This window comes from Sceloporus undulatus, chromosome 1 (assembly GCF_019175285.1).
Source record: "Sceloporus undulatus isolate JIND9_A2432 ecotype Alabama chromosome 1, SceUnd_v1.1, whole genome shotgun sequence".
In the NCBI taxonomy this organism is placed as follows: Eukaryota; Metazoa; Chordata; class Lepidosauria; order Squamata; family Phrynosomatidae; genus Sceloporus; species Sceloporus undulatus.
The window spans coordinates 109,150,271-109,178,067 of NC_056522.1; the positions used below are offsets into that span (position 1 = coordinate 109,150,271).

A 27,797-nucleotide genomic window follows, 5' to 3' on the forward strand; every position below is an offset into this window, starting at 1 on the left:
GTTTCATTTGTTTGCTTTTATTTGGTTGATTGCTTGGCTGGTTTTTTCTTTTTTAAGTTAGCTGTTGAGGCAGGCTAATCTGCTTTCCCCTTTTGTTACTGTTTTGCTCTTCACACATGTTCAGTAAGTTATTTTGGAAGCAGGTGTTTACCTTGCCTGTTATATGTAAGCACACACAGCTATAGGAGGATCACCAAGTGTAGAGTCGAGTTTTTTCTCAAATCAAGCTATATTGCATTGTTTACTGTAGACATGTTGTTGCAATCCAACACTGAAAGCTTGTCTTTCTCTAGCCCTCCTTCATCATCCTTCCAGTGGCAATGTTGCTAATAAACAAACAAACAAACAAACACCTTCCAGCTAAATTGTAGATAAATGTGGGCTGGCCTGCACCCTATAATAAGACTTTATATTTTTAAAAAGAGCTTTGTCAGAGTCTTTGTTAACTGAGGTATCCCTGTTTTTTGTTTTTTAAAATGCAAGCCACAACATGAAATGCTTTCCTGAAATTCCAGTCCATTTAAAGTCCAAGAAATTAAATTGTGGGAGAGTGGATTAAGAATCACTGAGATATTTTAAATCAGTGGTAGAAATTTTGTGAACTGTTACGTGTTTTTGATTACATCCGTTATCATTCTTTACAACTGCTTATGTGGACTAGGACTGTTGAAATTTACAGTCCAACGATTCCCACACCTGTTTTAAATGACTATTATATTACATCCAAATGCATCTGAGGAAACAGACTTAAGTCTAGGAAAGCTCATGCTGCCAACTCCTTTCGCCAACTCCTTTCTTTCAGTTAGTCTCAAAGGTGCTAGAAGATTTCTCTATGTACAGTTATTACATTATACTGCCTACACATCAATACAAATTGTTGGAATAACAGGAATAAACTGAGAAGTGGTTTACCCACTCTTTTACTGGAAAGAACAGGTTTAACAAATGGAGGTTTTGATATGGAGGTATTGAAACACATTTTCAAAAACCAAAATGTGCAGTGTGTTTATCTTCAAGCTTTTCCCCCCCTTTTTGGAATGCTGCTAACAGACGAAGCAACTTGTTTACTAGCAGTGTTTTTCTTGCTTGCTGTGTTTGTTTCATGTTTGTTACTCTTTTCTTTCCCCTGTGCTTCACTTCTGCTTCATCAGAGAGAGCTGCAGGTCTTTGCTGCCGCTTAGTAGTCCCTTGTCATAAAGGAATGCCAAGGCTTACTGATCTGTCTGTCAAAACCAAAGATGTCTGGGAAATTCCACGAGAATCACTACAGTTGATCAAGAGACTGGGAAATGGGCAGTTTGGGGAAGTATGGATGGGTATGCAGAGAAAATATTTTTTTCTAACTGTCTCCCAGTTTTGGGGGAGGACTGTGGAAGATGGAATGTGGAAACAAAATGACTCATGACCAACAGCATCAATGAGCAAATGTGTTTGATTACTTAGAATAACATACTCCTGTTGCTGAAAACCTTTCCTTCCAAAACCTTGTATAATTAAACAGGGGGCGGAAATAAATCCAATCCCCTGTGCACTCCTGGCTTTAGTTGTCAGGCTTGACAAATTACCTTCAGCTTAACAATCAAGACTGACACATTCTATTTTTTTAGTTATGCAAAGGTTTTATCTAAAAGTTATTTGAGCTCAGGCAAATGAAGGTCAAAAACACCTTCCATCTTTCTTAATGCATGCAGTAACTATGTGAATTATATGTATTTCTTTTATCAATTTCATTTTCTGTAGAGAAAGCTGATGGTTTATGTTTTAACTTAACTAAGATTGCATCGAATTACACTCCACAAACTGTCGGATTGTCTAAGGATGCATGGGAAGTTGCACGAGATTCATTGTTTCTGGAAAAGAAGCTGGGTCAGGGCTGTTTCGCTGAAGTGTGGAGTGGTAAGGCAGCGGAAACTGTTCTGTTTGGGATGCATACCTAGAGTCATCATGAAAAAAGTCCATTTCAAAATCAAGTGACATATGTTGCCTTTTAAAAAAAATTATTATACAGCCTATTGGTGGACAAGCCTCAGAATAAAGGTGTCCCACAAAAGGCCTCTTGTGATGGTGTGTGTGTGGGGGGCGGGTGAAGAACCTCCAGGCTATGTACATTCAAGAATAGAAACATCTACTTCCCTCACAACAACGTCTAATTGTGTATTTTTTTATTTTTCTACAGACATATGGAAATAATTCATATGGAGGGAAATATATGGAGTAAATATAAATAAAGAGGTAAACTTGAAAATAACCTTTGAGTGGGATCTCTTAAGAGAGACCACGCTACTCTATATCTGGTCCAAGAAATGGACCTTAGACTGAGATTGTCCAAATATTATGTCACGGCTAGTTTCTCAGTAGTTACTATTGTTCTCCCTAGAATAAAGTCAATGTCTTTTCACTAGGTTACAACAGATAAGGTGAAAAATAGCCCCATATACCAGAGAAACAAAAAAGAAAGTCAAATTGCACAGGCTCATCTCCCATTCAAGGAGTGTTCTCAAATTCACCCTTTTTTTTATTTTATTCCCCATATAAGTAAATGGCTTCCACATGTGTGTGGAGAAAAATAAAAGTAATATACTAATAGACATTGTTGTCATGAGGGAAGTAGCTGCCTCTATTTCTGATTGCAGATAGCCTAGTATAATGCAGAGGCCCTACAGCAACACACATACATCCTATCACAGTGGTTCTTTTGTGAAGCACCCTTGGTCTTCTCATTATCAGAGTATAAGCACTGTTTGTTATACAACATTAATGGTTTAAAATATATAGATGCTAGGAACATCATCTCTTTTCTGACTCACTTTACTGATTTACTATGATTCCATGATTTGTTTTTGTCCCAGAAATAAATGTGTGTCTCATTTGAGAACACTACAGAAAAAATTCAGGGATAAGTAAAAATGCCTTTTCTTTGTAAATAAATAGCAATAGCAAGTAATTAAAACATCATAACACATTTTGTTTAACTGATGTATGAATTCTGCTGTTGCCATGGTTTTAGTTTCAGGTTCAGTGCAGAATTAACTTGGACAAAAGACTGAATAACTTATCTCTGTATTTTAAATTTTCTTAACTATAGCATACTGTATAGTGTACTGTTTTGCCAAAAGCTGTATACTGTATAAACATCCACTCTTAGGAAGTCTTTTTCTCTTCTAATGACTTCCCTCAAATAAGTGTAACTAATTTTAGCACTGAACTATTAATCAGCACAATTTAGTTCAATAGATTTTGCTGTTTTAGTCAAGGTCTTCAGGAACCAGAGCCTCTCTTAGTAAAAGAGACTGATAAATTTTCTATAAGGATCTCAGTGATACGTTTAAGCTGTGAAGTAGCTTGGACTACGATACTGTGTACTGAGCTTTATAACTCAGATTTATAACTGCATATTTAAAAGTAGCTCCTCATATTCCTCTAGCAACTACAGTGGAAAGATCTAGATGACATAAACTGAGTGTCTTGTTCCAGAATTCAGTGACATATTCCCAGCCCCAGGCCTCCCCAAGAGGTCTTTCAGTGCAAAGCACTGACACATGTTACCTCTATAACATAAACTTTATTGGTGGTAAATGATGGAGCAGATAGTACCCAGCAGGGAAGCATTGCAGCCCTTTCAGTGATGGGATATGGCCTCCCTCACAGTCAACAGTAAAACTGAGTCCCCAGAGAAATTCCACCCAGACTGTCCTTTGGATGGCAATGAAATTCCCCATCACTGGGTACATGGGAAGCCTGGTTGAGATGTACTCTGCCACCCCATGGCCAATGGAAGATTGTCTCCCAAGGGCTATATAATGTAAACTAAAAAATTCAAAGTACCCAAGTGTGACACCCACAGTAGATATGAGAATTTTGCAAGCAGGTTAGCAACATGGAAAAATTGATTCCCTCACTCTGTTCCCAGCCTTTATATCTTTGCCCAGCCTCAAATTGGAAAACAAATGCAAAAATACCATTTCTGCTACCACTGAACAGCTGTTGATATTGGTCTTGATGCTAAGAAGAACACCAAAATATAGTGGTTTGGTTGCAGAGGCCCAGATGACTACACTGGTTAATGAAAATTCTGCAGCTGCATTAGTGTTGAAAGCTTCTTAGAAACCACACTTACACAGAGCTTGGAAAAGTTACTTTTCTATAGTAAACCTCTCAGAATTATGCAGCCAAGAAGCCATACTGGATGAGGGATTCTGGGAGTGGTGATCCAAATGGAAGTCCAAAAAGTAACTTTTCCAGTCTCTATAAATTCTGATGTTTACCACTCATATTCTCTAATGCTGAAAATATTATAAATAGTGTCATATGATCTGTGCAGGTGTGGCATGATTCCACTGACAGCATTGGTGGTTTATTGGGTTTTTTTTAGGTACTTGGAATGGGAATACTAAAGTAGCAATAAAGACCCTGAAGCCTGGTACAATGTCCCCAGAATCATTCTTGGAAGAGGCTCAGATCATGAAGAAGCTGAAGCATGACAAACTGGTCCAACTTTATGCTGTAGTGTCTGAGGAACCTATCTACATTGTCACAGAGTATATGAGTAAAGGTAGGTTAGAATTGCTGCTTCTTATATATTATGTATATACTTTAACATACTATTTAAACTGCTCCTGAATATGGGGGAAGTTCTCTTTTGTAAAAGGAAATGTTCAGAGCTTGGAAATGGTACTTTTTAGACTTCATACCCCCCAATTGGGGAATTCTGAGAGCGGAAACTCCAGAAGGTAACTTTTCCAAGCCCAAAAAGTGCTTGCAACATTTTTTAAAAAACTTTTTTTTATTAATAAAGATGTAAAAGTAATATTACAAAAAGAAAAACCATACACAATACAAAGAATTTTTATCTACAATTCCTACCATGTTTAAACCATGTTAGCTGCAGAATTAATCATTTGTCTGCCCCTTATATTTAAAGCCTGGCTAAATAGATTCATCTTTCCATATGTCTGTATTGTCTTTTAAGACCCAGATGAAACTTATTTATGACTACTTAGCACAGATTTCTGATGCCTTGTACCAAAATCTTGAATTCTGAAGGTAAGCTCTGGGTGATAGAACTGAAGGAAATAAAAGACTAATAATTACAAGTTTACATCTTTAAGCATAGGGTATGGTGGCTCTAAATCTGCTGCAATGATTATGAATACAGAACATGGTAACAGATCTATGCCTCTTTAACACGTTGGGGCTTATTAGTGGGGGAGACCTATCTCTCTCCCCTTTTCTCTGTTTTGCTGTTCACATATTCTTAGTAAGCGATGCTGGAGGCAGTTGCTATTTATTTTACCTGTTGTGGGGGGGGGGGGGGTCCAGAAGGCTACAGTAGAACTGACTAGAGTAATATCCCACTCTTTCTCAGCTCAAGCTTTATTCCATCATTTACTTCAGTGCTGCAATCTAACACTGAAGGGCTGTGTTCCTTCAGCCCACCTTGACCGTCTTTCCAATACTAATGCTGTTTTAAAAAAAAAACCTTCCATCTAGTCAAACGATGAGGAGTAAGGGCTGGATGGATGTAAAAGGCCTTCACCAAAAGAGCTTCACTGTTTACTGTTCACTGCTTTGTTAACTGAAATGTGCCTGTATGTGCCTTCAAGTCGCCAGTAGACTTATGGTCATCCCATGAATGTCACAGGGTCTTCTCTGGCAAGGAATAATCATAACTAGTTTGCCTATACCTTCTTCTGAAATATAACCTACAGCATCTGGTATTCCCTGAGAATATTTGTGCATTAATCCTTTTGTGTCTCTCCATTTTGAACTTAAGGCACCTGCTATTGGTTCAACTGTTTTTTAAAAAGGGTTTTTTTTCCTGAAGATCTTGATATGTGTCATATGTCTCATTTTTATCCCCAAAACTATCCTTTGAGGTAACTGATTTATTACATGTTCTATTCCTCTAAGGAACCAACAATAGTGTGCAGCATCTTCCTAAGAATTCTGGGAGTTAAGTAAGGCTGAAAATGACAGGCTCAGTGTCACCCATAGCAATTCATGGCAGAGTGGGTATTTGAACCTGAATCTCTCCCAGCCCCACTTCAGTCCTCTAAAGTCTACACTGCACTTTATGACCAAAGTACGTCCAAAGGCATCTGTTTCACACCTTGAACATCTGAAGATACACCTGCTTTATGCACTGTCCCCTCCTGACAAAGTAGCAAGCAACTATTATATTTTACACTGCTATCAAGTGATTGCTGCCTGCCAATGTGGTGCTGTCACAGATGAAAAGATTTTGTTTTAGGAACTAGTAAACCCAAAATTCCCTATCCAGCATGGCCAGTGGGCATAAGATTCTAGGTACAACCGTCCAAAAAAGGAAATTTTCCAGGTTATGGATCCTCTGACCAAGAGTCAATAAGCACATTTGTGGAGCACAAGTCTCTGTGTGCACCTACATTGTAGAAATAATGCAGTTTGACATCACTTTAATTGCCATGGCTCCATCCTACACAATCCTGGGATTTGTAAGTTTGTGAGGCACTAGCATTCTTCGGCAGACTAAAGACCTTGTAAAACTACAAATCCCAGGATTCCATAGGATGGGGCTTCACTTAAAGTGGCATCAGACTGCATTATTTCTATAGTGTAGATGCATGGTTGCCAGGGTACTTACCCTCCCTCTTCCTAATGTCCTCCATAGATGCACAGCTGCTGCCCGGGGCTCTGGGGAACAGCTCTGTCCCTGTAGCTGCTAATTGACTGTGGGGGTGTGCCTGGGTACATTCTAGCTGCCCTCGCCCATCTGGAGAAGAAGAAAGAGCATCTTCCAACTCAAACATAAGGCTGCCCCTTCTTCCCCATCTGTCTCCACATCCTATCAATGGCCAAGGAGAGGGAGTTATACCTGTGAGCTTCCCTGGCTGCTGTTATGCACCCAAAGTAAGAAGCATTGCACAAAGAAGGACAGTGTCCAAAAATGTCCAAAAAATATGTATAGATGCATAAAGACTACACCAGCATATGTCACCAGCTCGATTCTTGCCTTCGCAAGCCCTCAGGGCAATTGATAGAGGATTTGATTCAACAAGAGCATGTTATGCTTGAGTCTCTACACTGCATGTTTCCCTACTGGCAATTACTTTCCTGTAAGAAATAGCAGGCCAACAGACCTATTTTGGGAAAATGTCTGCTCTAGGGGTCTTGAACAGATCAAGCCTGAACTCTCCCTGGAAGCCAAGATGACCAAATTGAGGCTGTTGTATTTTGGACGCATCATGGCACAACTCACTAGAAAAGGCAATAATGCTAGGAAAGTAGAGGGCAGCAGAAAGAGAGAAAGAGCATATGCCAGATGGATAGACGTGAAACCCCATGATTGCGTTCAGACTGACTTCCCATTGCCCGAAATTGCATGTGGTAGTCTATCACGCAATAACATTAAACCCCATGATTGCGTTCGGATTGCCATTGGATTATACTTCCGATTTCCCTTGTCTGATAACGTCCTTAGTCAGGGAAGTCACAGGCATGAATTTGCAAGACCTAAGCAGAGCAATGAAAGATGGGGGCTTTGAGATGTCTCATTCACAAGGTTGCCATAAATCAGGGTTGTCTCAAGGGCATTTAACACACATACAGTTATTCTTGCTTTGAATGATTGTAGAGTATGAATGCAAGTCTCTAATTTGTTTGCATTTTTACTTTGTTTATTATGCTTTGTTTAACCTCTAAATGAAATTAAATTCTCTTTTTAAAAGTGTCATTTAATTGTTTAGAGAGTCAGATTTGCTATTTGCTTTCTGTTACCATCAGGTAGTTTGAGGATGAGTGGGGATTAGAATTCAGGTTTTTTTGTTCATAATAAACATAATAAGCTCCAGGAGTGTTGGCTGAAACGGACTTGTTTTATATGCTTGGGTGAACCAGGACTGCATGTACACTGCAGAAATAATGCAGTTTGACACTACGTTAACTGTTATGGCTCAATGCTGTGGCATTCTGGGATTTGTAGTTTTATGAGATGTGTAGCCTTCTCTTGACATGTTCTAGTACTCCACCAAACTATAAATCCCAGGATTCCACAGCATTAAGCCATGACAGTTTAAGCAGTGTCAAATTATTTCTACAGTGCAGATATAGCCCATGACTGTTCATTCAGCTTTCCAGTCTTGAATCACAAATTTTCAGGATACCTGTTCATGTAAATATGAACTTTTAATGGATAATTGTTTCAAATTAATTTGATGTGATTTGATTGAAGCATGTATTTATAGAAAGAAATCATAAAGTGGTATCCCATATAAGACAGCAGAAGTGTAAATGAAATTATGCAGATACACACAGGATAAACTCAAAAAAAAATCTTATTCTCACCCGCCCCCCAAAACGAGCATTATTTTCATGGTTGGAATATTATTGCTTCACAACAGTAAATATTTTCTGACACCAGAGCATTAAAATTACCTCTGTTTTCCTGTCCCTGTTATTTCTGGCACCCGGTAAGAAACAGACCATTTTTGCACAGTGATGTCCACATTCTGCTAATCCATATATCAGTACAGTTGCATTTTTATACCCATTTCATTATGAGTGACATTCTAGCAAAGACAGGATCTATTTGTAAGATACTATTTTGAAATGTTGCTAGTAACAGATGCTTTTGTTATGTAATTTTAATTGTGTGTCCACTTTTTTATCAGATTATTTCCTGCATCATTTCTTGGACTGCTCTGAGCATTTTCTAACAACCATTTATAGATTACAGAATGACATCTGCTTTTATTTGTTTGTTTAGCATAGGACCTATGTTTAAACAGTACTTTGAGATCTCTGGAATTTTATATATTTCACTTTGTTTCTAAAGTATAAATTCGTAATTCAGGTCATCAAAGATTACGTACAAGATAAGATAGGTGAAGTAGTGAATATTTGTGTATTGTTAGGACACTGTTCCTCCCACCTATCATTATAATTTACTCTATATAATTACATTACCAGTGGAGGCAATCCTCTTCTTTTATTTTCTAGAATGAATGTATAGCTTGGTTCTTACATCAGATTCTTAAAGCACCTGGGTTTCCAAGCTCAACAACCTCATTATCATCTGAGCATCTGAGGAAGTAGACTGAAGTCTACGAAACTGATGCTGGCAACTTCTTTCTTTCAGTTAGTCTCAAAGGTGGTACAAGATCTCTCGACATACTGATTCTACAGATTAACATGCTATATCTTTGAAATCTCTCAATTTCACTGTGTATGTGATATCATGGAGGTGGGAGAGATCTGTTTTTTTGTCATCAAACCCACCCTAAGACAGAATGGCAAGTATATCAGTTGTTCTTAATTTATTTGGTCAGTGTTGGACTTAAGCTCTCAAAAACCCTGACCATTGGTCAAGCAGGCTGGGGCTTCTGGCAGATGAAGTCCAAATTCCTGGAGGATCAAAATCTGAGAACTACTGCTAAAGTACAGTACAACCCCTGTATCCATGAGGGGATATGTTCCTAGACTTACCACAGATAGTGAAAATCATGGATATTTCTGGCAGAAATTGACCTTAGAGTCACTCTGGAGGAGCTACCAATGTCCAGAGAGCCCATATTTTTTTCAGACACAGGTACGTGAAACTGTGGATACTTGTCCTGTGAATAGGTGAGTCATGCTGTACCCCTGCCAAATAACTTTGGCCTAAAGCAGACGGGCATAAAGTACCAGCTTCAGGCCACATTGGGGCATGACATGCCACTGACACACCCAAATCAGCTGGAAGCCATGCAAAGAGTGCTCCAACACAGAAAAGCCATCACAAAAAGGAGTGGCTAAAAGCTATTCCTGCTGATGGCTTAGTTTGGGACTGCAGCAGCACTCCGCTTTGGAAATGGGCCCGTACAGTCTCAGTACAGTCCTAGCACAGTCCTGGCACAATTCTTTTGGCCCATCTGCTTCAGGTGTGTGTTGATCTTTTCTCTGATAACCATCATAAAAAGCCGTTTCATAGTCACCTAGGACATTGCTCAGTGACTAACGTGGTTAGCATATGTGTTCTGATCTCTCAGTCGATTTATTGTGCGAACATAGGAAGGGATCTCATTAAACTGTCCTGCAGATTAAGCAGTTTCTGTCAATAGATTGGGGAGGGTCGAACAGGCTTTTGAAGCCTGCTCTAAAGGTTTGGGAAATCATCCCTCCCTGCCTTCCATTTCAAGAGTGCCATATTTGTGCAACATTCAGATTTTAGTATATTACTAGAAACCTATCAAACCTATTGTTTTCACCTTCTATGTGATTTCATATAAGACAAGTTTTGAAACAATGTGATTTTAATTCCTCTGGTTCCTACCTGCTCTGTAATCTACCAGGCTCTATATCTTTAATACTATCTCTTGAATTTTTAAATTTATTATTGCATCATATGGTTCCTGAAATGAAAAGGGCTATTGATTTCCACCTCCTAAGGCAATTAAATCCTGGCTCCATGAATTTGCTGAGGTCAGGCATTGTGGTGTGATCTAGCCACTTTCTCCATCAGGGAATGCTTAACTAAGCATTCTCAACTGACCTTTAAAATGCATTACCTTCATGGGCAGTCTGGGCAAAATGTTGCTTAGGTGGTGGAGAGAATTCTTTTTAAAGACTTAGCAATGTGGGTACCTTTTTAAAAATATTAAGACAAAGTGATTCATCATATGAAATATTTTTCTTTGTTGTGTTTGTCATGATTTTATGCAAACTAATAGTAAAAGCTGTAAAGTCAGAGTATAATATTGTTTCAGTATTTTTCTGCAGCTACAGTAAATTTATTAGGGAAATCTCCCATGCCCTTAAGGGTTTCTATAACTGCTGCATTATTGAGCATGATTTTTGTTTAAGGACAAAAAGATTCTCTTTGGTCTACAGTTCTGTGGAATAGGCTTGATGTTCCATGGACAAAGGAGAGGGAGTCAGTTTTGCCAGTCTCCCCTCCATTCCTTATATCCCCAGAAACTCAGAAAGTTAGGAAACAACTTGAAAAAAATTGGAAGGGGAACTGTGGCTGCATAGGGGCAGATGGAGGACTGACCAAAATGTCCTCCCCTGCCTCCTTTTCACCTGTAGGAATGTCCTGTGTTCAATCTGATTCACTCTCAAAAGTAGAAGATCATTGTGGAAACATACCAGCCCTTGTCTCCTGAATAGTGTTGACCCATTTTGAGCTAGAGTTAGCTGTAGAGAGTCACTCTGATGAGTGAAAATCTGATACATCCTAGGGAAAACATAACATGAAAATGGCAGTTTCTGTCTTAAGGCCTACACTTCTCCCTTTCTCAAAATGTGCTTCACAAGCTATGAGAAAGACATGCTGAGCAAAAAAAAAGAATTAGTGGCCTCTTGTGAAAGCAAAACAAGGAACTCCTCTTGATGTCAGAGTAGCAACACATCACATACCGTTTATACTCAAGTATAAGTCAACCTCATGTACAAGTTGAGGTCAAGTTTTGAGGCCAAAATTATGGACTCTGATACGACTCATGGATAAGCCAAGCATAAATCTTAGGAAGACTGCCAGGTTGGAGGAGAGCCCACCCTTTTTCCTTCTCTCAAGCCCAGGGTCAGAGGAGAGGCTTCAAGGGGAAGATCCCACCATTCCTCCTTCTCTCCAGTCTGGCTGTCCCCATATTGACCCGTGTTTAAGTCAACGCAAGTTTTTGAGGTCAAATTTTGACCATAAATTTCTTGACTTATAGTCGAGTATATATGGTATTTAACAATTATCTGTGTATCTTGATTTGTGGAACACACTGCCTCAGGGAGTGGTGGAGTCTCCTTCTTTGGAGGTTTTTAAACAGAAGCTGGATGGCCATCAGCCAGGAGTGCTTTGATTGTGTATTCCTCATGGCAGGAGTGCTTTGATTGTGTATTCCTCATGGACTGAATAGTTCTTGGGGTCTCTTCCACCTCTATGAATCTGTGATCTTTTTATATATATCAGCTAATGGCAGATAATGACCAAGGCACAATGACAATTCTACTAGTGTTTTTAAAAGGATACTATTGGTTGATTTCATGCCCATAAGCACATGATGAAATGTTCTGGCAATTTTATCCCAGTTTAACACTGCAAAATGATGTCATGTTCATGTTCATGTTTTAATAATTTGATGAATGTTGAATTCAGTGTTTCAGGAGAAATGTTTTATATTGAGCTGTGTCATTGTTTAAAAACTGGGTTTCAGAGTATAAAAGTGGGACCTAAATCCAGTTGTTAGCGCCAGTTAGAGTACACCCATTAAATCAATGGATAACTCATAGATAAATCCTTATATAAGTTTCATTGACTGAATAGGTCTACTCTAGTTGGGATTAACAATTGGATTTAGGCCCAGGATAATACGTCACATAACTTAAGCAGTCATCTCTACCTATGTAAATTGTGTACATTTTATTGGATTGTATTTTGTAATTAAGTGCTATGATGACCTCAAACTGTACAGAAGTTGTGTGATTTAGGAGAGAGGGAGGTATTATGACTTGCACCTTCAAAAGACTACCATTGCATTTTCAAGTTTTAAAGTTATATGTTCATTGCAGAGGCAGAATAGTAACTCATAATTACTATTATAAATTTGATTAACATTGCTACATATTGCCCTTCTAATAGGATCTAAAAATATATCAAAATCCTTTTTTGTGTGTGCTACATTGCAGGGAGCTTGCTAGATTTCTTAAAGGATGGAGAAGGAAGAGCCCTGAAATTGCCAAATTTAGTGGACATGGCAGCACAGGTAAATCTTGAATCAATAATTATATAATTAGTTCAGTGTTAAAGTGCTGTGTATCCTGTATTAAGCAAAGTACATTGTGTGTTGTAAATCTAACAGGTTGCTGCAGGGATGGCTTACATTGAGAGGATGAATTACATACACAGAGACTTACGTTCTGCAAACATCTTGGTAGGAAATGGTCTAATATGCAAAATTGCTGATTTTGGATTAGCAAGATTAATTGAAGACAATGAATATACAGCCAGACAAGGTAGGATGAGTACACCATATAATCTTAACTGCAGCTTTGAAAATGGTTGACAGGTGTGTCAAAATGTTGACAGTTCCTCTCCATGCTTAGTCAATCTGGTTTATATAGAATCTGAATCAGTATTTGATTGAAGAGTACAAATAGAGAATTGCAGCTGTTCTTCATTCCCAGTACAGAAGGTGCACTATTGTTTTAATCTCTTTCCACAGACATTAGCTGCATTAGCTGTCTTTTCAAATCTGATGAAATGGTCTGCAGTATATGAAAACCTATGCCAAATAGAGCTCATTAGTCTTTAAGGTGCTACAATTCTCTTTTAACCTAAAGTCTTTCTGACCAATTTGGACCCGCTGTCTTCGATCTGAAGGATAATTTCTGAGACATATTAGTATTCTTGGTGCCAGACTGTCTCCAGAATGATTAGGGAGTGCAAAGCAGTGGTCTCCATATAAGCATGTCAGGAGTGTTCCTGACTGAAAAGGAAAAGACTGGTTGTTTTCACTGCATATAGATGTAGTAGATATATATAGATATAGTAATAATGAACATAATAGAAGTTATAAATATAAAGAATTCTATTGCTATAAGGGAAAGCAAACCAACAATTTTTAATTGCTGAAATTTAATACCACACACCAGAGTAAACTGAATCATTTTCAGTGTTCTCCCAGAGCAGCTTACAAAGACCAGAAATAAGATGTTGCTCTAAAGGATAAATTGACAGCATATCAGCATCACGGTAGCACTTTTTCCTAACTGGAATTGGTTTATTTTGCTTTGGAATAATAACTAGTGAAAAATTATGTCTGGAATCCTGTTTGGCAGTTTAAAATGCATAACTACCATAATTATGGATCTACACAGTGAATACCTTAATCTCCACTTACTGGGAAGTAGCCACTGTGATCAAGGGGATACATTTCCCTGTCATTTGGGAAGGAACTGATATTCCCACTCCCTCCTGTGAGCAGCATCCACTGTGACAGGCAGAAGTATTGTGATTCCCCCTCATGCTAGAGATCACTCATCTCGACCTGCCTGATGAGATCTGTCAGATTACCACTTTGGAGACCTTTAAGAAGGCTATTAAGACAGATATCTTCCGGCAAGCCTTTTCAGACTAGGTCCACCTCTATTTACCTGCCTCCCTCCCCCTTTTTCTCCATCCCCTTTTTCCATCCTATCTGGACCCTGCTATAAATTTCTTACAAATCTTCTATTGATTTTGACTGTTATTTTATACTATTGTTTTAATGTCTTTCTGGTTTAATCTCTTTTTAGTATTACTATGTTTTTATACTGGGGGGAGGGATAGCGGTTTTTAGAATGTGATTAAGCAGAATATAAATTATTATTATTATTATTATTATTATTATTATTATTATTATTATTATTATTATTATGTCGTCACTCACTAGAGTGGGCCTTAACAGACTTCTGAGAACCCTTGTAGACCATTGTAAAAATGATTCTCTAATAATTAACTACAATAAGATTACAGTTATGGTCTTCTCAAAAAGACGCATATGCTATAAATAGTCAATAGATAACAATCATATTGAACAAGTGACATTTTATAAATACTTAGGCATAGTTTTTCATGAAAGAATGCAATAATGAATATCCAAAGGAGTATTAAGACCCTCTGTTCCTTTTATTTTAACAAGGGTGGTCAGTATATTTCTGCTGCCCTCAAGGTCTTTGTTGTTAGAATCCTAACCCAAGTTTTGTATGGCTCGGAGATCTGTTCCTTTAATAATCTTGTTCCTTTTGAGACTGTTCAAACCAAATTTCTAAGATCTATCCTTGGCATCCCAAACTGTGTGCCAAATGCTTCCCTCCATTTAGAAGTTGGCTTACTATTAATTGAGGCATATATTTGGATTCGCAAATTCAACCTTTGGCTAAGATTGTTTTCATACCGGTTGGTTTGGTTCCGTTAATTTTAATGGACCTTTTTATTTCTGCCTGGAGGAAATCCCTAGCCCCGAAGCTGTCCTCCATTGGGCTATCATTGTCTCATTAGGTTACAATAAGGCAAAAATTACCATTATCCAGCAAATCAAAGATAGTGACTTGCAAACCCATAGAAGCCAATCATTACTAAATCATGCCATTGGGGCACCTGGGAAAATTGGTAAATGTGCCAGGTACTTTGAGTATCTGACCTTCCCTAAGCAAAGAAGGGCTTTCATGCTGGCAAGGTTAAATATGCTTCCATCTGCGGTTCTGGAAGGAAGATACAGAAAAGTACCTTACCATTGTCAGTTTTGTCCTTGTGGCCTTGAGGAAGTTGAATCAATCAGTCACATCCTTCTTTGTTGCCCCTTTTATATAGAGACCCGTGCTTTTTATATAACTCGTATTATTAAACAACTACCCAGAAGAAAGAATAAATTCTATGTCAAATATCTTTTAGCAGACTGCAACGAATACGTAGCCAGGAGAGTTGCTAAATTCCTTGCAACTGCTATTACTCTCCTAATAAGATACTTGAAACAGATGCAGTAAACCTTGTAAAATTAACTATGGCTGCCATTATTACTGCAGATATTATGTTACTTGTTGTATGAAATTTTATCTGCTTTTACAAATTGATTGATGATGCCCGTCTATATGTATATGGATGGGATATGCCTTTTTATTTTATTTTTTTATTTTCTTGTTATTGACACTTAAATGACTATGCCAAAGAATCCCTTTTGTAATATTTCTATAATTCTTTTAAATTCCCCTGTAATTCGTCACACGGTAGAGTTTTATCCCATTTTAAATTTCTCGTTGATATGTATGAGCATCATGATCGTATTGTGTCTATATGGATATTTGGTCATTATTATTATTATTAGAGGAACATCAATCAGTTGCTTTCCAAGTGACAGAGGAGCAGATCTCTATCAGTAACAGCAGCTGCTTCCTGGCAAGTGGGGAATAGCGGATTTTCATGGTCCCTGTGTGTCCCCAAAACTGGGGGCTATGTGGGGATCATAAATACCTCACACTTACTCTGGGTTATACATTTGTAACTCCCCCATAGTTTTATGCATAAACTTTTTGTGCTGCAGGAGAAATCGTACTAATAATCCTAAAGTTCAGTATCACATACCAGTATAAACTACTGTTTTTTTTTTAAAAAAATTACTGCTATTGCTACTAATGCTACTGCTGCTGGTGGTGGTGCTGCTGCTGCTGTTACTACTACAACTATTACTACTTTCTTAGAGCGACTTGCAAATATCAGAAATGATACAGTCCCTGGTCACAGGTCTACAGTATAAAGACAAGATACAAAGGGAAATATATTGGGAAGGAGGATGAGAAAGAAGAAGAATGGAACTCAAGGTCTTTGTTACAAAATTCAGTTCATCCAGTACTATGTTCATCAGGTCGTAGAAATGAACGACAGAGTAGGCTAGGGGGTTGATCTCCCTTGGTGGAAATGGCAGCATATGTTGGGCGGGGGGTGTCCTACAGATTTGCAAATGTAGATGTTTAAGAATATTTCAGAATAAATTGATTTTAAGTACATTTTAGAATAAATGCTAAATCTACCAAGATGGTGGTAAGAATCATTCCTTACCTTTATTTTTTCTTTCTTTTCATGCCAGCATGTACTCATCTCAAGAAAGAAAGAAAAAATGTTATGATTAACTAAGTTGTTTATCATTTTAATTTTCATGCTTTAGAAGCAAATGTACATTGCAAGTTACTTCCTTGCTCCTTTTAGAACATTGTTTCTGTCACACGATATTTTGTTATGGTATATATGTCATTGTGTGACCCTGTATTTCATAAGACGCTTAAATTGGGCGACTTTGATTTCAATGAGACTAAAATCAACTGTTCATTTGTTTCTATATAGCATCATACCTCCTTTCATGTAAAGACAAACAACATCACAATGAATGCAGGAAAGCAAAAATAAAAACCACAGCAATTCTTGTTGTTGTTGTTATGTTTATTTATATCCCACTCTTCTCCCAAGGCAGGGACTCAGGGTGGCTTGCAACATTAAAAAACACCATACAGTTAAAAACATACCAAAAACTAAAATAAGAGTTTAAAGACTCACAAATTAAAAGTCCTAAGAGAACCAGAAACTCTTCACATGGCAACAACAACAAAAAGGGGGTTTGCAAATCATAACTCCTGATTAAATAAATGGTAAGGCTTCATCACATGGAGAAGACCTCCTCCCAGCTTAGCTCAGATGGACTGAAGTTACCTGAAAGAAGGTTTGTTCTGATGACCTCAGCTTTGTGGGAGGCATGAAGAGTCTAATATCATTGCCTGGTTTCCTGAAGAACAGGTCTTAATAGACTGGGTTTGCTAATAGTGAACAGAATCCTATAAGGGATTTATTTATGTGTAAGCATTGTACATATGGTGCTACGCAGTGAATACCAGACCAGCCCTCCTCCATCTTCACCTACCTGGAGGCACCTGCTGCGATCGATGGGAGTCTGTTCCCCGTTTGCTCAGGAAGCAGCTGAAATGTTTCCAACCCTCCTATGAGCGACCTGCAGCACAACAAGCAAACCCCTATCACAATTACCCTCCATGCTTAGGATTGCTTGTAGGATGGGCTGGGAACATCAGTCATCAGCTTACAAGTTGACAGGAGAACAGACTTTTGTCAATTGCAGATCCTGCTGCCTTGTAAGTGTGGCTTGGGGTACTTTCACAAGTCCCTAAATAGCCCCTCAACTAAACTAGGGGCTGCATAGGGATCGTCAACACATATCCGTAAGTGTGTAACTCTAACTTACACATGCATAACTGTCATAGAGGATTCCAGCTATTGACTTTTAAAGAAGGAACAAAGATATTTTTTCATACAATTTTTTTTATTTTGAAAAACTGTAATACAGTCCGCCCTTCTCTTACGTGAGGGGTCTGTTCCAGACACACACACCCCGCGTAAGACAAAATACACGGATGCTCAAGCCCCATTCAAATGAATGGGGCTCGTGCCTGCGCCAGCAGTACTTGGGGCACATGCCACAGGAGTGTGCCCCATTCATGTGAATGGGATGTGCCACCCCATGCACTCCTGCATGGCTTTGAGCATATGCTCAAAGCCGCATATAATGCGGGAGCACTGTACAATACAATACAATAGATCTAGCTTCTTTTGCCTGTAATAAAAAAAAACAACTCAAGAGCAAATTATGTAATCAGCCTGAAAAACTGATGCAACAGATACACTAATAACAGTTTGTGATTTATTTAGGCTTGTCTATTTTATTGAAACTGAATTTAAGAATTATGCAAAACCTCATAGTGTCTGCAGTATACAGTAGCTGTTTTTGAAGCATGCTCTTAGGCAGATTTTCTCATGAATTGTCTTCTATTTCCCTCTTGCTTCATAACTCCAGAGAGACTGGCAATGGCACAGTGCACCCCCACCTTCCCCACCCCCGTGATCCATAGGGATGCAGCTCAAGGAGTGTGTTGTTTATCTAGCCAACTCCTATTCCTGTAGCATCTGTGGCACACAGGAACAAAAAACTGGCTGGAAAAGTGTGATACAGGCAGGCAGTTGCTTTTGGAGGCAGGAAGTGTTCTGCTTATCCTTGTGAAGAGTTGAAGATTGTATTTCAGAACACTGGCTTTTCTTTCTTTCTTCTTCTTGCTACTTGGTATTTAATGTACTTAACATTAATAGGGGTGACTTCCTCTGCCCTACATTCTCCATCTTCTGTCTCTGAAGAAATTGCTAAAGGAAACAGATGGAGTTGAGATCCCCATCTCCTGTATTTTTGTAATAAATGGTATTATTAGTTCAGCTTGGTTTTTAAAAGTGTTTTCTTAACACTCACATTAAATATTTCTATGAGGGAAAATAAGATTATAAACTTTTCTTATTGCCTGCAAACGATGTGCAAGCAACTGGTGAACATACATTTACAGATTGCTACTTCCTTGGTGTTCTGTGGAAGTGCTTACTGAAGTGCCCCCTCCAGACATGTATGTTATCACTGCTTCAGCATCATAGAATAGGACTGTGGTTTCCGATAGCTTTTTTGTCAGCTGATAACAAAAAATAAATAAAGTCTGGAGGGTCCTCTGCAAGGAAGAAAAGAGGTTCTCTTTGTTTCTGAGCTGATAGTAACTTGAAGCTTTTGCTCAATGGGATGGAGGAGAGAAAGAGAGAGAGATTGGGAGAGTAGGGAAGCAGGGCAGAGAAGACAAACATTTCTCGAAGGAGTAAACTGAAATTGTGAGTAGGTGGAGCATGCAAGTAACTCTATAGGAATCTACTTTCTGTCTTAGGTGTCTATTTGTTGCCATTATGCTCTGCTTGTATATTTGTAGATAAAGCCACTATTAGACAGGTTCCCTGGGTTAAAGTACTGATGCTGCCAATGGTAGGTCTGTGAAAGGGAAAACAACAGCTGAACTGGTTCATCTCAAAGACATCTGATAGCATAAGCCTGGGTGGGAGTGGAGTAAATCTTTTCCCCCAGGTCATCTGTAGTGCAGAAAGTGTTTGGAATGTTACTGAAAAAAGGAATATGGTGCATTTCTTGTTGTTCTACCTGCTAAACTGGCTTATAACTATTGTCTTTATTGTATGGGTGGGGGTTACATATTCCATTCCACATTTAGTTACATGTCCTCCAAAGGCCTTCCTTCTCAACCCAAGGAGGTCTATAGCCTTCCCCCTCTTCCTTCCTGTCTGTTTCTTAAATATCTTTATTTCTTTTCCTTTTTAAAAACAAAATACAAGCCACACAGGAAACATATATGGCTCATTTCGTTTGCTACCAGCACTCTGGGTAGCCTTCCAGAAATGCTAATGATCTAATTTTCCCAGAGTACTCTGTAGAGCTACGGTGTTAGACCCCTCTTGCACAAGACCACTTTTCTTTTTATTGGAAGGAGGAACATCTGGAGGCACCATTGCTTATGGAGGGAAAGGAAGTGTATTAATAGCTGTTACCAATGATAAGAAATCAATTCAGTGTAACATGTTACATCATCATGTGTTACCTGCATCTTTTGTTGTTACTTCATAACGTGTTACCTTCACATTCTGGTACAAACTGCTGTCCCATTGCTCAGTGCTCTTCCAGGCTAGACCTAGCTCACTACTCACTCCTTTGGTGTTCTTCCACCAGCAAAGACCTTATTATTATTTTACCTTTGGCATCTGTGTTGGATTATAGTTGGAATGGGCTATTTTTTATTTGTATTGATGTTTTAATTGTGCCTGTTTCTAAACCAAAACACAGATTATCATGTAAATAATAATTCCCCTCAACCAAGGGTCACACAGTCACACCCCACTCACTTCCATGACAGCATTCTCTGAAGATGCCAGCCACAGATGTTGGTGAAACGCTAGGAATAAAGTCTTCTAGAACATGGCCACATAGGCCCCCCCCCCCAAAAAAACCCACAAAAAGCCTGTTTCCTCTTGCATTTTTGCTGAGCTTTTCTATTCATACAGTCCTGCCAATGATGGAGTTGCCTTATGAAAATGAATTGGCTTCCTGCGGAGTACTGACATTAGTGTATTTTTGTAAAAGGCACTTTCCCTTTCTGTTCCTTTGTACACGAAACAACTTTTTAGTGTAGCCATGGCACAGATTCATTCCTTAACATGTTCTAGGTTGCATTCATTTAGTCTAGAATGTGTAGTGCCTGGTGCCTCATTCAAACAATTGGTAACAAGAGTTTTGCCTATCCAAACCAGCCAACAAAAATGAAAATACATAAAACAATGTCAAGATACTACCTTCCTGGCAGTTTTTCAAAGCTATACAAATAAAGATGAAAACACAAAAGTGACAGTCTTGCAGCCTGAAGATGAAGGATTCAATGTCAAGTGGAAATAATCTTTAGATTATTCTTCTAGAACATGGCCACATAGCCCGAAAAACCCACAAAAAACTATGGATGCTGGCCATGAAAGCCTTTGACTTCACAATCTTTAGATTATTTCTCAGATCTCATGATTTTTGAAAGTCTAAGTAAAGGTTATTTCTATTTAGAATTCAAAGAAGCAGTGCATTGTTAAAAGTAATGTTACTCTCACTGAATACTTTGTCCTCCTGATAGCCACCAGTGTAGTGAACTGCTTTGTTCTTTCCTAGGTGCAAAGTTTCCCATTAAATGGACTGCCCCAGAAGCTGCACTGTATGGAAGGTTTACAATAAAATCAGATGTCTGGTCCTTTGGTATATTGCTAACAGAGCTAGTGACAAAAGGGAGAGTGCCATACCCAGGTAAGCAAACACTTTTGTGTTTGTGTATGTTTTCAAACAGCTATATAATTGAAGTTAAATCTTTGGCTTACATGCCTGCCAACAAGTAAATGATACATGTGCATGAAAGAGAACAGGTGTACAAAAGCACACAGGAACTGCTGCAATGAAAAAATGGGAAATTGACACACACAGGTCTTCCCTACAGGTGCACCTCACTTATTTGGATCTCTGTGAAGAGGAAATATTTCATGGGCCTGTGACTACATTATCTCTTACAACTGCCAAAAGTAGACTCAAGGCAGTTCCAAATGGGCAAAAAGTCACAGGAAATGCCACGTTTTGCTCCTGTATAAACTGATTTTAATTTGGGGATCCATATGAAAAAAATTACATCTACTCTCCAGGTCTATTTAAATTACTTTCAGAAATCAAATGCATCAGTTACTTCCCTTGTGTGTTTCTACTGTCTCAGACCCAGTCACAATAGCCACCAAGTAAACATAGGTATTGTTTCGAGGACACAGATTGTCAACAGAGATGATACAAGGGAAAGAGGGATGTTAGCCTAAACCAAAATGATCCTAATGCTTAACTAGTATCTTGTTGCTAAAGCACTTCAGCACTTGATTATAACTCCTGAATATTTTTTAAAGGCTAAGTGGAAATAGGTAAAAATCAATTTATGAAATGTTGCATAATACTTTGACATGTGACCAGTGGAGTATGGAAGAGGGTGGTCACAAGGGAAGGAGGGCAGGAGGGAACACAGTATATTTCAGGACAGGACTACAGTGGGCCCTCCACATTCACTGGGGTTAGGGGCACAGGGCCCCCATGAAAGTGGGAAAAATGCAAATTAAACAAATATTATTTTTTTATCTGAGAGAACTTTCCTAGGAATCTCAAGATCCTCCAGTGCAGTTCTGTGGTCAACATCTGCTGAGGTCCGACCATACAATTGTACAAATACCTAGAAAACTATTCTTTCTCTCTAGGAATCTTTAGCTCCTCCAACACAATGTTTTACAGAAGTTGACCATAGAGTTGCACAGGACCTAGAGCTTCCTAGAAAGAACATATGAATAAAATCCATGCATAATCAAATCTGCAAAAGTCAAAGACACAAATGTGCGGGGCTGACTATAGATGGAAACCCATGTTTATGTAGGTACATTCAAAACAAAACAAAAAATGAGAAACCCTGGATACTTTGAGGCAAAATGAGCCTTCAAACTACAGATATATATGCTTATATTGGTACAAAACACAGTGCAGAAATAATCCAGTTTGAGACTGCTTTAACTGCCCTAACGCATGGCTAGGGAATCCTGGGAATTGTAGTTTCTTGTAGCACCAGACCTCTGTGACAGAAAAGGCTAAATGTCTCACATAACTACAGTTCCCAGAATTCCCTAGCATTGAGCCAGGGCAGTTAAAGCAGTCTCAAACTGGATTATTTCTGCATTGTGTTTTAGATCTTTGTAACCGGGCAAATAGCTATTGAATATACAGTGCGCCCGTGCCGTATGCAGGCTCACCATATGCAGATTTGAGGTTACGTGGATGTCGAGCTCTGATATGGCGAATGGGGTGTGCATTATGGGGACGCACCCCATTCAAATGAATGGGGCATCACATGTGGGATTTGCCTAATAATAATAATAATAATAATATTTATTTGTATACCGCCCTCTGGCAAACCAATCCGGGCGGTTAACAACAGTAAAATATAAAATATGACAATTAAAAACACTTTATCCCTCCCCCCCTTAAGACAGTATTAAACAGTATAACATATTAAAAACACAATATCAAGCATAAAAACAGCAGTTAGCAGCAGGGGGATCCAGAACAGATCCCCACATAAGGCAAGGGTGCACTGTACACTCGTCCCTCCCCATTCACAGACTTCCTATTTGCGGTATTGAGTTTCCACAGACAGGAGGAACAAAATGTAGCATATGGGAGCACACTGCCATTATAGTCAATGGGGTTTGACTATCCATGTTTTTTCTCATTCACGGGGGGGGGGGGGGGATCTCCCATGAATGGGGAGGGACGACTGTACTATTTTGTATAGATGCTCTCTGTATATGTGATATTTTCCATCTTCTTTACCTTCAAAGTCCTTGACTTCCTTTAGTCACAGAAGCTATTCAATCTTAATCGTTTGGGCAACCACATGATTTTGTACATGATATGGTAATGGTGTGTCATCTGATATGGGGATGATTCAACTGAAAACTAGAAATATTAGTCAAAGAAGAGGCAGTAGAACAAAATAAATGTTCAGGAAGATGAGAGATTTTGTTAATGCCCTAGTTCCAAAGTAATCATTGAAATAAGACAATACAGTAATTGCTGCAACTGATTATTATTATTATTATTATTATTATTATTATTATTATTATTGGCTATTTCCAGAGTTCTTGTGGAACAATATTTATTTTGGGCTGAGATCTTGCATTGTCAGACATATATTCAAATATTTTGGTTAGTCACTCTTGTTTTCTATCTATATCTATATATGCATTGTTTGTTGTGGCTTCTGTTTTACAGGTATGAATAATCGTGAAGTCTTAGAACAGGTAGAACGAGGCTACAGAATGCCCTGTCCCCAGGATTGTCCCATTTCTCTACATGAGCTTATGATCCACTGCTGGAAAAAAGACCCAGAAGAGCGCCCAACATTTGAGTACTTGCAGGGTTTCCTTGAAGACTACTTTACTGCAACTGAACCACAGTACCAACCAGGTGACAACCTGTAATTTTTCTAGCCTGTGCAGAATGCAGTGATCAAATTCCATGTGCAGCCGATGTAGGCTGACTGGCCCCTCCCCAAGGCTGCATCTTAGAGCACCAAAATGCACAGGAGGCTGAAGATGAGAACTTCTAGAACTGCCTGTCTATAGAGATCTGAATGTCTTTTATGAACAGAAAAGTGAACACTTGGTTTTGTTCGTAATCAAAGACTTTGAAACTGCATTCTTTTGATGTTATGTAAACTGCAAAATCTTTGTTCAATGTAAATAGTAATTCAGTGCCAATAACTTATCCTAGTGCTTTCCTTTTTTAAAAAATAATAATGCAAAATTAAGTGATTTTAACTAGTCTTCTCCTGATTCAACTAAAGTATTATTTTCCAAAAGTGGCCTCTTTTTGTCTACATTTTTTCATGTTCTAACAGAAATAAAATCAGGACCAGTGTTTGGGGTTTTTTTGTTTTTGCTTTTATATATAAAATATATGTAAAATATATACATACCTGTATATATAGTCCGTGGGTGCTACTACAGAGGAAACTCATTTCAGAAATGGATTAGCCATAATGTTGATGCACCCAGGAAAAGACTAATTTCACTGGTGACACAAAACACCGGTGAAGACTCTGAAAGCCAGTGACTGACTTTTAGGCTTTTGCCCAGCATGACTTTTTTAAATTGGATTGCACTTTTTGGTTTGACTATGTACCTGTAGGTCGTTGTAACTTTTTTGAACTTTCAAAAATCATGTGCAGCATTTCCAGCAACATTTCCCAACTGCGTGGTTTGATTTTGTGATCAGAATTAAAATGAACTTATTAAAGCAAGAAAATCTGCTGTTGCCCGTTTGGACTGGAAGGTTGAACTGCAAGTACTTTCCTGTATGAAAATATGTATACTGAACATTTTCTGATTTTTTTTTAAATTAATAAACATTGCAGTCACATGCAATAGTCTCAACCTCATAGCATTCTGGTCATGTCCATATGCTTAACCATTCATCAGGCATCAACTAGAATAATTTTTGTGTGTGTACCATTTCCCATCGTAAGATAGATGTTTTAAATGTCCTGTACTGCTAATGAAATTACTTCCATTCTGTCTACAAGTGTTGCAGTGGAATTACTATGCACTTCTTTCACGGGAAATGGGAGTGGGGAGGGATGCACACAATTATTACTTTTTGAGTTGTCTGTACCAGCCTTGAATTCCTTCCTTCTAACCAAAAAGAAACAAAAAAAGCCCCATCCTTTCTATTTCTCTTCAGTTCTTTTTTAAAATAATGTTACAGTCTTAATTACATTTTGTTATTGTTTTATTTGTAAGTTTACATTTTTAAAATGTTTAACTGTCTTAATTTAGTAATTAAAAGAGAGCATTTTACATTTGTATTTTTGTTCTTTCATTCCAATCACAGACAGATGGGATTTGTAGAAGAGAATGAGGACTCTTGGTTACTTGGCAGTGCACTATTATTTATGGATGAAGCTGGTATGAAACAGCTGGATTCAGCATAAGATCAGGGTTGGATCTGAAGGTTATGGCATGCTTGTACTTATTCTAGAATTACTTTCTTTTAGCAGTGATTTTCATATTCTGTCAGAAGGCTGAAAACAATGATTCTGTATAAAATGAAATTATATTTTCATAACTATACTTACCCTTAGACTTTTATTCCAAATAAGGCAAACTTTTGCCAGGAGCAAGATGAACTGTAAGGAACATCTTGGGGGGGGGGGGGGTAAGCATGACAAGAAATATGAGGGGTCATTTGCCTGCCAGAGTATCAGTAGAGGTCACTAGAACTTCATAAATGTAAGCGACAATTCTGCATGGAGTAACACTGCTGTGCCTTAGTATTTACAAATCCCTTTTACACATTTTGCAATTGAACCTGTCAGCTATTCATATTTCTATTTGTACTCAGCATATCTTGCATTCCAGTCAGCCTTTTCTCCTATTGATTGCAAGTACAGTCGCCCCTCCTAACTCATGGATCTGGGATCCGTGTCCTTGTATATGCATGGAGGGGTGATCTCCACTATTTACACTGGATCGCGCCCACACCTGGGCCACATGCACGGAGGCATGCCCCATTCAAGCCCATGGGGCTTGAATAAGCACAAACCTCTGTTTTTGGGGGGGGGGTCCAGAACAGAGGGCCAACTGTACTTTGTTCTGAACCATGTTGAATGGTGCCTACTATCAATGTATCATAATGTTTCAAGTGCTTGTTACCTCTCTTTTACCAGTGGTAAGCAGGTAGCAAAAGTAGAAAGTTTATAAAGTTCCTATGATCAGACTTGAGGGGGAATGGGGATCTCTTTCCCTCTAGATGACATTGAACTCAATTTCCACAGATGTCAGCCAGTGCTGAGTATAGTGCAGAGATAATGAAAAATGTCATTCAACATTTAGATGACCACAGGTTCCCTCCCCGCTTCTGCAGCATCTGGCCACAGGTTATGGCTAGTTGTATTCTGTTGGATGGTGATACGTAATTTTGGCATGGGATAAAGAAGCAATAGAGAAAATGCCTTGGCCTGCATGTGGCATTCTGGTTCATTTTGTATGGGGTATTGCCAAGCTAACAGATCTCAGAAAAGCAGATAGAGAAACCCCCTCCTACAGTTTTCTTGGGGAAAAAGGCATGAGTGGTTGGCATGGACATTGTCTTAAAGCTCCTAGAAGTGCAGTTGCATGGATTTTTTTAAAAGGCAGATATTAATTGTGCACCTTGAATATAAAAGAAAATTGTGGCATTTTAGTGGCCACTCTGCCACTGAAATTTGCTGGCACAATTTGCTGGGTGAAAGTCCAGTGCATTCTGGTTCAACCTAAGCAAAATAGGTAACAGAGAATTTGGCCCAAACAGGTCTTCAGAGCCAAACAGAAGGTCTAGAGTCCTGCACCAAAGAAGAAGGTAGTTATAAAACAGAAGCAAGCATGTAAAATAGGTGTGTAGAAGGGTATAGAAGTGTGACTATTGTACACTGTAATTTGTCAAAAGCAGCTTTTCCACAAACATGTTGGGGGTTCTTCATTTGTAAAGCACTGTGTGCAGGCCACATTCAGCATGGCTGAAAAATGTTATTCTTTTCTTAGATCAAGTTAAACAATAAAGAAAGTGTTTTGTAATGATATAGTACTCACAACATCACCACAGTTTCCTCACAAAGCAATTACCAGTGTAATTCTGAGTGACTGACCCATGTAACAGGGAATTTAGCACTGAAATAATGTTTTTATTGATATCATACCACACATCAAAGTTGGCCAGCATATGCCCCTCCCCCAGTTCCTGGAGTGAAACTCCCATCATATCTCACCATTTCTTAAGATGGCTGGACCTAATGGGAGTTGTAGTTCAACACAATCTGGCAAGCTATGCATTTTTCACCTCCTGCTATACAGGTATGTTTGGAGTCCTCCTAAGAGTATTTACTTACCTGGCATTATTTAAAAGTTTAAGCCTTAATCAAAGTGCAATACTTTGTACTCGGTTGTCAATAATTTATTTTCTGATCATATCAGGAATGACCAGCCTGTGGCACTTTGGTTTTTGAATTACAATTCTCATAAGCTGCCTGAGGCCACTAAGTCCACCAGTATTATGGGATGGCATGTCTCATAGGAAAGGATGGTAATGCTTGGTAACATGGAAGACAGTAGGAAAAGAGGGGGACCACCCTACTAGTGGATTAACTCAGTCAGTACAGTCACTTAAGCCTTGAGTTTGCAAAACCTGAGCAGGGCAGTTGTGGACCAGGGTTCTTGGAGATCTCTCATTCATAATGTTATCCTGAATCAAAGTGAACTTGACAGCAAATAATATAGTAACAAATATCTGGTGTGCCAG

General features: G+C 38.6%; 1 protein-coding gene across 5 annotated transcripts in view; it reads left to right on the forward strand.

The window, feature by feature from the left end:
• FYN (FYN proto-oncogene, Src family tyrosine kinase) overlaps window positions 1-24,858 on the forward strand; it is a 160,926-nt gene extending 136,068 nt beyond the window's left edge. For 3 of the 5 annotated variants that reach the window (XM_042450296.1, XM_042450289.1, XM_042450304.1), the window contains 6 exons: window positions 1,152-1,316; window positions 4,373-4,552; window positions 12,634-12,710; window positions 12,807-12,960; window positions 21,063-21,194; window positions 23,736-24,858. In XM_042450296.1, coding sequence (XP_042306230.1) covers window positions 1,152-1,316; window positions 4,373-4,552; window positions 12,634-12,710; window positions 12,807-12,960; window positions 21,063-21,194; window positions 23,736-23,944 — 917 coding nt within the window. In that variant the 3' untranslated portion in view covers window positions 23,945-24,858. Of the gene's footprint in view, window positions 1-1,151; window positions 1,317-1,740; window positions 1,897-4,372; window positions 4,553-12,633; window positions 12,711-12,806; window positions 12,961-21,062; window positions 21,195-23,735 lie in introns of all 5 variants that reach the window. The other 2 variants (XM_042450311.1, XM_042450320.1) reach the window with 2 other exon arrangements.
• The last annotated feature ends 2,939 nt before the right edge of the window (window positions 24,859-27,797 follow it).